This window comes from Hesperophylax consimilis, chromosome 26, assembly GCF_061612785.1.
Source record: "Hesperophylax consimilis isolate HC1 chromosome 26, BYU_Hcon_1.0, whole genome shotgun sequence".
NCBI lineage: Eukaryota > Metazoa > Arthropoda > Insecta > Trichoptera > Limnephilidae > Hesperophylax > Hesperophylax consimilis.
In genome coordinates, this window is record NC_142861.1 from 3,313,544 (window position 1) to 3,325,668 (window position 12,125).

At 32.9% G+C, this 12,125-nt stretch overlaps 1 protein-coding gene across 2 annotated transcripts in view; it reads left to right on the forward strand.

Moving 5' to 3' along the window:
- The window catches only part of Uggt (UDP-glucose-glycoprotein glucosyltransferase), a 69,157-nt gene extending 62,551 nt beyond the window's left edge, over positions 1 to 6,606 (forward strand). For both annotated transcript variants that reach the window (XM_089647534.1, XM_089647535.1), the window contains exon 27: positions 6,023 to 6,606. In XM_089647534.1, coding sequence (XP_089503660.1) covers positions 6,023 to 6,054 — 32 coding nt within the window. In that variant the 3' untranslated portion in view covers positions 6,055 to 6,606. The remainder of the gene's footprint in view (positions 1 to 6,022) is intronic.
- The last annotated feature ends 5,519 nt before the right edge of the window (positions 6,607 to 12,125 follow it).

Below are 12,125 nucleotides of genomic sequence, written 5' to 3' on the forward strand. Positions count from 1 at the left end.
TGGCCCAGACAACATTCCACCAATATTCCTCAAAACATGCTCTAATACATTATCTAAACCACTTACATTACTATTTAACCGTCTCTTGTCCCTTGGACATTTTCCAGACCGCTGGAAATCTAGCTTCATTACACCGATCTACAAAAAAGGAGACGATACTGACATAGCTAATTATCGCCCCATTTGTATACAGTCAGTACTGCCAAAGCTTTTTGAATCATTGGTCCTTGATGAAATCTATCCCAAATTAATAAAATTAATTAATCAAAAACAGCACGGTTTTATCAAAGGAAGATCCACCGCAACTAACTTAACGGTATTTCAAAACTTCATTATACAATCATTTGCAGAAAATAAACAAGTCGACTGTATATATACAGACTTTTCGAAGGCATTCGACAAAGTATCCCATAAACTACTAATCCAAAAACTATTTGCTCTAGGAATAAGGGATAACATGCTAAAATGGTTTAGTAGCTATTTGTCAAATCGTAAACTGTTCGTTAAAATAAAATCTTGGATGTCGAAAGCTTTCCGGGCTACCAGTGGCCTACCGCAAGGTAGTCACCTTGGCCCGGTTTTGTTCCTCATTTTCATCAATGATATAACCAATTGCTTCAACGATGTCGAGGTATTGCTCTTTGCAGATGACGTCAAACTATACAAGAAAATAACTGATATAAATCATTGCCATATACTACAGTCAAATATTAGTAACTTTAGAGATTGGTGCGTTCAAAATAATTTATTTTTAAATGTAGTAAAGTGCAAAACCTTGACTTTCTTCAGAAACAAAAATCCTGTTTTATTCGAATATTCCATCAATAACATAGCTTTAGAAAGAGTCACGGAAATGAGAGATCTTGGAATTATTTTGGATGAAAAACTAAGTTTCACCAATCATATCCATCAAATTGTGAACAAAGGTATGAAAACACTAGGCTTTGTATTAAGAACAACTAAAAACTTTAATTCTTTGCAAGCCATTAAACTATTATACGTATCTCTAGTAAGAAGTCTAATTGAATATAACTCAGTAGTTTGGTCTCCATCTTATAAAATTCACATTAACAACATTGAGCGAATACAAAAAAAATTTCTACGTTTTATAAATTTTAAATTAAATATCCCTGTCGAAGACTTAAAATACAATTTCTTACTAAATACTCTAAAAATACATACATTAGAAGATAGACGTAAAATAAACGATTTAACGTTCTTATTCAAAATACTTAACTCTAAATTCGACTGTTGTGAACTCCTGCAACTTATAAACATACATACACCCACAGTAACAACACGACAAAATACAATATTCTACAGCAGCACACATAAGCGTAACTACATTGCCCACTCTCCGATACAACGACTTCACACCATGGGAAATCATTACTTGGGTGATGTTGACATATTCAATACCAACTTGGCAAGTTTTGTGGATCATTTAAAACATTTATTTCAACAATACTCCTAAACAAATCATGTAAACCAACAAATAGCTGTAATTTTCTGTTTTTGTTTCTTGTGTTTGTATGACTTGTTGCATAGCTTTTATCAAATGTAATTTTATTCTTATTTTTTATGTTTGAAAGTATTTGTCAAATTAAAATTATACTACCAACCATGTAAAAGCCCTCTGGGCGTTAAATAAATAAATAAATAAATAAATAAATAAATTGCAAAAATGGTACCAAAAACTAATGCTATTCTCGGAACCATTGCTCAAATGGCTGCCAAAATGGCAGCACTCGAGGGTGAGCTGTCAGCTTTTAAAGCATTATCCAATAAACCTAACTCATTAGTATCTACTTGTGAAGCAGCCGACGAACTCGAAGAAAGAAAAAAAAGAGCAAATAATCTAATAATCATAAATATTCCTGAAAGCTCTAAGCTCAACCAAATAGAAAAAATACAAGATGACAAAATACAAATTACAAATATCTTGAATAAGATTGATAGTAACATTGAAATTAACTCTATCAACACTTTACGCCTTGGAGCAGTGAGGCCGGATAAACCTAGGCCCGTTAAGGTTATTCTAAAGAACTCCACTGAAGCAATAAATATCCTCAGGAGAAAGAACTTTTATCTGACCAACTCCACTGTTAAAATCTTTTCCGACCAAACACCGAACCAACGAAAATTCTTGTCGGACCTCCACCAAGAATTGGAAACTCGGATAAAGGGAGGAGAAGTTGGGTTAACAATAAAATATATAAATAACAAGCCCACAATAATAAGGTCAACTTCAAAAAACTCAAACACATCATCGGATACGGCCAAAATATCCGAGGCTGCCGTACCAAACTCATAGAGCTACAAACTACTCTTCCACTACTCCAACACATTGAAGTTTTTCTTCTTACCGAAACTTGGCTTGATCCTGATATTCACACCGAGGAACTTGGATTTTCATCTTACAACACCTACCGCCTTGACAGAAATCCAGCCACTAGTACTAAAACCAGAGGAGGAGGAGTTCTTATATCCGTTACAAAATTACTGCCATCCACTCGATTAATTTGTAAACATCTGGACGTGGAACAGGTATTTGTTTTACTAAAAACTAAATCAGGCAAAATTCTACTGGGATGTGTCTACATTCCTCCTGGATCCAATATCACAGTCTACAGAAACCACATAGATGACCTCGAAACCTTTAAAAATAAATACCCTGATGCCAGAACAATTTTATTTGGTGACTATAATACCCCTTGCATTGATTGGATGAATAAGGACTCTTATAACAACTTAAGCCTACCAGAAAATGCCCGCGAAATAATAGATATGACGAACTTACTCTCTCTACATCAAGTCAATCAAGTCTACAATACCAATAATCGGCTGCTGGATTTAGTATTCTGCAGTGATACCTCAGTCCATATTGCTAAATCAGTTGACGAGCTTCTCCCCCTAGACTGCCACCACCCCGCTCTAAGCATAACCATCACTACTAATAACTCACCAGATGACACAACTGTTCTTCCTAACCTAACTTATAATTTCTCCAAAGCTGACTATTCTAACATGAATCAATATCTTGCAAATGAAGACTGGTCATTTCTTCACCATAATAATACTATTAACTATAATCTTGAATTATTTTACAAAATTATTAATAAGGCCATTGAAAGCTTTGTACCACTTTCACACTTCAAGGAAGCGAAGTTTCCAAAATGGTTCAGTGGCGAGCTAATTAACCTAGTTATCTGTAAAAAAATTGCACACAAAAACTTTAAAGAATCGAACTCTCTTATCGACTACAGGATATTTCACAACTATAGAACTCAATGTAAAAAACTATCAAGAAATTCATATTTCAATTATATAAATGGAATCGAAAACTCTATACCTTCTAATATACAAAACTTTTTCACTCACGTTAACTCTCTTAGAAAAAACAAACAAGGTTTACCCCTTTCAATGCACTTCAAAGAAAAGAGTAGTACTGACATGAATGTAAAAGTTAACTATTTTGCTGATTATTTTAAAAGCGTCTATGACGAAGATATCCCAGTCAATTATATACCACCTTCGTCGCTTAACGAGAGCATACAAATCCCTGCCATACACATCAACATAAACGACGTTATAAGTAAAATCAAATCCTTAGACAAAAACAAAAAGGCTGGACCTGATAATGTACATCCCAATATCCTGATAAATTGCATTACTTCACTGGCTGAGCCGATTTTTCTATTGTTTAATCAATCCCTTGACACAGGGTGCTTCCCTGATATTTGGAAACGTTGTTATCTAACTCCTATATTTAAAAAGGGTAATAAAAGTGATGTTACTAACTATAGACCAATATGTAAGCTATCTGTAATTCCTAAACTTTTTGAAAAACTATTACTTGATAAAATTTCACCATGTATTAACCATCTCATTGTTCCGAATTAACACGGATTTTTGTCAGGTAGATCAACTCTGACAAATCTCTCGTTATATGAAAACTATATATCAAACGCATTAGCTAACAGAACTCAAGTCGATTCCATATATACGGACTTTATCAAGGCCTTTGACAAAGTATGCCATAAAATTCTCCTGATCAAACTACGTAAGCTCGGTATTGACGGAAAACTTTTAGAATGGTTTGCTAGCTATCTAACTAATAGAGTTTTACTTGTAAAAATCAATTTGTTCATTTCCAATCAATTTATAGCTACCAGTGGTGTACCACAGGGGTCTCATTTAGGCCCAATATTATTTTTACTGTTCATAAATGATATTGTAAATATATTAGATGAAGATATTAATACGTTACTTTTCGCAGATGATTTAAAAATATTTAAAATAATCAAAAGCGCTGAAGATTGTATCTGTCTACAAAATAATTTGAACAGGTTAATTAATTGGTGTTCTCTTAACAAACTTCATCTGAACATAAATAAATGTTATTCAATTAAATTTTACAGAATAAATCAACCAATTATTCATTCATATAAACTCAATAACTCAATCCTTACCTCTGTTGAAGAAATTAATGACCTGGGGATAACTTTTGACTTTAAATTAAACTTTATATCGCATATAAATAATATTAATAATAAAGTAATGAAAATGCTAGGCTTCATTCTTCGAAATTCCAAAGGTTTCAAGAATATTTCAACATTAAAATTTTTGTATACATCCCTGGTTCGTAGTCAAGTCGAATATAACTCCTCGATCTGGTCCCCCCACTACAAATTACATTCAGATTCAATCGAAAAAATTCAACATAAATTCCTAAGACACATTAATTTTAAACTCGGTATTCCCATTGAAAATATAAATTATAATTACTTGATGAAAAATCTAAATTTATTAAAACTCTCAGATCGAAGAATTATATCCGACTTAATATTTATGTTCAAAATTGTAAAAGGTAGTATAGACAGTCCTGATTTAATTAACCTCATTGAATTTCATATACCCACGAGAGCTACTCGTTCTAAAATTTTGTTTAAATGCAACAATATCAGGACTGAGTATTCCAAACACTCGCTTGTACCTAGGTTGCATGAAGTTAGTAATAGATACGCAGATGTGGCAGATCTATTTAACTGCACGCAAGGTAGGTACAAGAGGGCTATGCTATCAAATCTTTTCAATCAATATTAATTAAATCTAATTCTACCTTATTTGCACTATAGAAACTTATGTACTTGTATCTCTTGTTTACTTACTCTCTAATGTCATTTCACATTCAAATGCCACATATATTTGTAATTCTTTTTTAAAATATTTCTACGATTTTAACTGTGACATGTTATCATTGTTTATGGTATATTTATACCGTTGATATTAAATAAATAAACTGTTACAAGGGGCGCTCTTGTGTCACATAAAAAAAATTAAATTGCACCCCACTGTTCAATTTGTCAATCACCCCTGGTCTGGAGCTCCAAAATAATAGAAGAAAAAAAACCCTCGACTCTTCAGAAATGGACGATCTATTTGATAGATTCCCTTAACAAACAGATTGCAATATTTAGAGCACAAGAGTCAGGTGGGAATGCTGTCCTTGTTCTACCAGTATTTCAATTTAAGATGCTCCAAGAAACTAGCGTGATTGATACCTTCGGCACTGGTGCATAGTCGGAAAACATGCCAAATGAGTAATTTCTGTGACTCCTTCTTAAAGTTCAACAACTCGGCAGTGGAACGATTAGCCGGCGTGTGTTTTCTTCGTTCTACAACATGTTCACTCCTCTCTCTCCTCTACCCCAGGATCTCTTGTTTTACTGAGGTCTTAAACCACTCTACCATTGTGACCTATTTATTAAACGTCATATTTGTTGACATCATATTTCAAATTCAGAATTAACAATATCGTCTTGCAAAAATGGACAAATATGACGTTTAATAAATAGGTCTCAATGGTCCAGTGGTTTAGGTCGCCTATCCTGTGTTCGATTCCTAGTTGTGACCGTTATCTTTTTATCTTCTTCTGCAAATGATCTATTACATTTATTGGTATAACCTAAAAAATAAGTTGTTCTTGGATACTAATTCTAGTTATTTTTTCCTTTTGCAGAAGTACAACACGCAAAACATTCCGAATTATGATGGCAGCAAAGTCGCAACTCGGCTAGGTCAATATTATTTTTTGAGAGCCATTGTGATTTCTAGATTATATTCTCATCGTGTCGTGGGACCGTGCAAACACTGCGGACATTGCGTTCTGACTGACAATACTGTCTGGTGGCGCCTTCTCAACCAACATCATCACTTCCTCCAATAGTAGCCTTCACGTTATTATTACATATATAGGAAATAGGTAATGATTGCCCGCTTAAGCATTTTTTTAAACTTTGAATGGGTGTAGGTTTGGTACCACCCACCATATTACCAAACATTAATTACCTATTAGATCATCACACCGATAACTAAATGATAATTTTTTTAAATTAACAATAAATGTAACTTAATGTACAGTGATTTCCCACTTTAATGATTCAATAAAAATCGTTAATAAAACAACCTGAAGATGGTACACACTTATTTTTATTGTTTTATTATCGATAATGATAGGCAAAACATTAAGATAATGTAAGAAAAACCTGGAAAATTAAAAAAAAAAACTTTGATGTACTTCACAAAATCTGACAAAATCTTTTATTATTACTATGAAGTTTGATAAATACGCAGAAAATCCCTACACTTAATCTTTTAATAGAAAAACCACTGTTTATCCATTAGACAACAATGAGAAGGAAGTATATCAGTTTCCAGAAATTTGAAATAATGCTTTTAGTAGCTATTTCATAAAAAAACGCCAAGTTTGACTTAATAATGTTAATTTGTTTATTTATGTTTTAATAAACATGAACCAAGAGCCTATTTTAGGGTAATATTCTGGTTTAAATAAGAGAAGAAAAAAAAACTTTTAAACTTTAACATCAATAACAATGGCCGCCAAGTAACAATCGGATTTGAATTATTTTTCGAAGCTAAACTACTTACTTCTCTTTTTTTGTTGTTTGTTTTTGGGGTGTTATGCCGTGTTGCGCTAACTCCTTCTTTAGCCGACGTTTCGGACAGCGTTGCAGTGTCCATCATCAGGGCAGATCCGGTAGATCCGAAGATGTGTGTGAAGAAACGTCGGCTAAAGAAGGAGTTAGCGCAACACGGCATAACACCCCAAAAACAAACAACAAAAATGCTTTTGGCCGTGAGAATCTAAAAACTTACCTACTTACTTCTCGTTATTATTTAAACTAGGCACTACGAAGTATTTTTAAAATATAATGTTTGTATTAAGAGAAGTGTCCCTATTTTCTGTATATTTATTTACCTTGAGTTTAATTTGTAGAGCTGCATTTCATTTTGAATTTTTCTTTTATATATTCAATAATATTATTATTCAGTTTACAAAAAAAAAAACAGTTTAATTATAAACAAGTTCAGTTGTGTAATTATTATTACGCGTGACAGCTGTACCGCCTTCTGAAGACATTATCAAACTGTACAGAAGAACTTATTTATAAATAAACTTGTAATGTAAATTGAATAATAATATTAATAACAATAAAAAAAAATAGTGTCACTCTTCAACAACATGGCTATTTCTGCCGATGTGTCATTTTGTTGAATCACATTGAACTAATAGAGATATTTGTTAAGATCTCGCTGAAGTATTTGCATATTTTATTGAGAAAAATGCAATCAAAGTGAAAGCGGGCAATCACTACATAGTTGCGGGCAATCATAGTCTACTTTACCCTAATTAAATAATATTTATTTTGTATTCTCAACTAGACATTGTATCGTGTGAGCCCACTTTGACAGGGTTCTTTATCTGCAAAGAGTCGATTATGAGATTTCAACACTTGTGTACATCCTGTGAGTGAAGATGGGTCAAAATGCTACGGAATTCGTTGTGGAGATACTTGGAGTTTTATATTATTATTGTTTTTAATTTAAATCGATTTGCAAAGCCAGCTATATGGATTTATTGTTGTTTAGGTTTTGGATAAGTTATTTGCATTTTATATCTGCCGGTAGAATCGATTTCACAATAACATTTGTTTGTATTAGGAATAATAGCAAAATGTGTTCTTTTTAAGATAGAATTAACTTTAAATCACCCAATACAGAGTCCAAATAATATAATGATTTTACAAGGCAGGAAGAACTATTTTTGCTCAACAGATCAGGTACTTAATGTCTATTACATAGTTTTTATTCAAAATGCATAGTTTTCAATAACATACTATGCTATTGCATTGTTTTTATTCAAAATGCATAGTTTTGAATAACATAATATGCTAATTCACTGTTATATGCAATCACAATTATGGTTAAAGTTCACGCTTTTTGTTTTTTCGAACTGAAATTGAAAAAAATTGCCTACTTTGGGAATCACATGTTATAAAATTTTCCCACATAAATACATTGTTGTTTTTCTGTTTCTTAAAAATGTGTTTTGTGGTTGACCTAAACAGAGTGTGTTGGTCATACCCCTTGAATGTTTATACTGTCTTTGCTAAGTAATCATATTTTAGATAATACTTGCCTTTGAAAAAATATATATTATTTAAAGCAAGCAATATGTATCCAACCTCTAACTGTTAATTATTTTGAATTATGTACAAGAATCGCAATGTAATATAGACTCGATACATTGTAATAATATTTTATTAGAAACATATGGATGTGTGGATTTTTGGAATAACCATTTGACAATTTTGATTAAACAAAATAGGGTTTATTTAAGTTAATGCAGATAGCTTCTTGGTGATGGCACTACACATTGATCGTGTGAGATGAATTGACAAAGGAAGTGCCATTTACTGATCGATACATTTAACTTTGCAGGCGGTTGTGTCGCTAGTTAGATTTATCGGATACAAAAAAACAATGGATTTAAAAAATTTATAGTTCCTCTTTGTCTGTCTGCAAAGTTAAATTGGTCAAAGATTTCACCATTGCAATCACAGTGAGCTCTGAGTGAGTAATGAGCATACTATGCTTGCCTGATACGACTCCCCGATATGGCTCCCAGCCTCTCCAAGTGCAGACGTCTCCGAGTATGTAATACCAATTACTACTAGGAAAGTTTTAATGGCGCTATTTTTCTAAAATATCTCCTGATAAATACGAATATAGTACAAAAATACAGCTCATGAAAAAGATCTACCTCAATTGTGTGGCTCGTTCATGAATGACTCATCGCTAATCTATACACAAACAAGATGTTTTCCCGATATCTCTATCGAGTGCCAACAATAATGTCTTATTTTTATTTCTTTTTAATATTTACTACGTATTTCACTTGTTAAAATTATTATTTCCACCATTTTGTCAATTATTGTACAATTTACCATTTTAATATAAATTTTTTGTTTATTTTGGCACTTTTTTGTGATTAACTCACCCCAAGTTTGTATAAATGTAACACCTACTTGCTTTCCATGCATTTTTTGAATTGTACATAATAATAATCAATCACATGATTATTTATTTTCATAGAATTTAGCTTTCTCGCAAGCTGTAAGAATTATACTAACATATTTGAATCGTAGGTACAAAAGTTATATCAATAGTTTTAAGAATAATAATAATAAACAAGCCAATTTTTCAAAATGTAACTTAACGTTGCGAAAAACAAATAAAATGTATTCCATAAATTTAAGTCTTTAAATGGAAATCTATATTAATCTATTCTAATTTCTCTGCTCATAAAGAAACAAAATTTGTATTGAAATTCATTTGAAAGCTTAGTGCTTATCATGATATCTTTTCTCAGTGTTCGTGAATCATTTATACATAATATTATAGGTAATAACATAAGCAGTGTAATTCAGTTGAAGTTAGCCATTTGCTTAAAAATGTCATAATTATTAATATATGTACTCTCTGTGTCTGCACATAAATAAGCCCACCGAGACTTGGCAACGTGTGGCGGCCATGTTTGTATCGAAACAATCGTCTGAAGTCCCCAAATCACGTGTTCGACTGTGATTGTTCCCGAGTCAATAAAGATAATTTACATTTTAATGCACCTTTATTTTTATCTACCTTACCATAGCGATATGTGCTATTTCAAGCAACGTTTCGAACCTGAATCGGGAGGACCTCTCCTTGGTTCTTAGTGATGAGCACACAAAGTTTAAACCAGAAATAATTATATTATATTTCTTCCAATGTTTCAATTGTTTTTGTAAAATATATAAAATATGAGGTATCTCCAGGGTTGAAAGTGTTCACTGCAAACTAGGCACAGTATGTCATGATGCATGGAAGTAACAATAAGTGTTTACAATTATTACACCGAATAAGCGGGTGCTGCCTTCTTAGATTACGAGACTCCTTATTTTATCATGAAAAATTTTATATATCGTACTCCTTCTCATTTTGATATGTAAATTAATTGTTAATTTTAATGCCAGGAGTACAGAATGAGAAGAATTATAATAAAAAAATATTAGAGTAGAGGTCTGAAGAGATACCAATGAGCCTAACTTGTGCCAGGAACACACAGGAAATGAGGGATAAAATCAGTAGGTCTAAAGAGATTCAAATTAGCTCAACTTGGCAACCTTGAGGTGATTTTTCACAAAAACGGCGTTATATAAATTATAGTCCAGTCAGTGGGGGATAAAAAAGGGCTCCACCTTGCAAAAGGTTAGGTAGTAGCGATTTTCACATATGTTGTTAAGATTGGGACTCTAAAGAAAAAAAAAAGTTTTCGACCTTGGGGGGGTCGAGCTCGACCCGCCATCTTGAATTGAAGGTGCCAAAATTTGTTTTTTTCAAAATAATTATGAAGTGGTTGATTTTACAACCAAATTATTGAACGCAAACTTAAAGACAACTAAATTACCTACATTTTTGTAATAAAGTTTTTTTTTGTAAGTCTAATAGGTAACGAGTTACAGCGGTTGAAAGAAGAAAATTTTGACAAAAAATTGTAAAACTCCAGTTTCTTGATAAATTTTGTTGATAAAAAGTTGTTGGATTAGTTTTCTTAGCATTGTCCTTTCCCCGAAATCAATTCACTTCTTTCTATCAGGACTGAAATTGTCGGGGGTGAAAAGATTAATTGTCATTTATCCAGAGAAATAGGTAGGGCGAGGATGTCGAACATGGTTACCACGTCTGAAAATTTTGAATCTATAAAATTTAAACGTAAGGACAAAGATATTCCATTAGTAGCAGTCAACAGCAGCAAAGGTCAGCGAAACAACTATTTCCATCAACCCGCTAATATTGTTCCAGAGAATGTGTATTGTGAAGAAATCCGACGAAGAATTGAAGGATTTCCTTAAATTCGAACTCGCCCCATTTCCTTTGTCGCTTTTCACTGAAGAAGGAATGCGCAAAGGTACGAAATCATCATTTTATGGTGTTTTCAAACAACTTCTAGAAGGCGTGCAACTTGAAGGTAGCAAAATTAATGTTGTGGATGGAGGATATCTTTTACATAAAGTTGTATGGAATCGGAATGATTATTTTGGGTCAATTTGCGAGAAGTACGTTCACTATGTAAGAAATCACTATGGATCACATGCAGTCATTGTTTTCGATGGATATCCGCTTGATGATGGTGAAAAAAATACAAAAACCGCAGAAAGACTTCGCCGATCGAAGAAGCACATGTCTGCAGATGTTCTTTTCGATGAAACAATGCCAGTTCAAGTTTCACAAGAACGATTTTTAGCCAATGAAAATAACAAAGTCCGTCTGATTTTGATGCTTGCAAAGCAATTTATACAGGATGATTTTACAGTTAAGCAGGCTGAAGAAGATGCTGATGAGTTGATTGTCAATACTGCGATTTTCTTGTGTTCACCATATGACGCTGTTTTCATTATTGGCAAAGACGTTGATCTCCTAGTTCTGATGACAGCATTAGCACCACCCAAAAGTAGTATATATCTTCGCAAACCCGGGAGAGGCAAAACTTTTGAAATACTGTATTCCGCGAATAGTGTGAAATACAAAGAGGCGGCTGAGAATATTCTGTTTCTTCGTGCCTTTAGCGGCTGCGATACAACATCGTCCTTCTTCAACCAAGGAAAAACAAAATTTTGTTCGCTTGTGCAAAACGACACAAGACTCAATGCCATGATAGGAATCTTCAAACAACATGATGCAACTCCAGAAGACATAGCAGTTGTAGGAACACGCTTTCT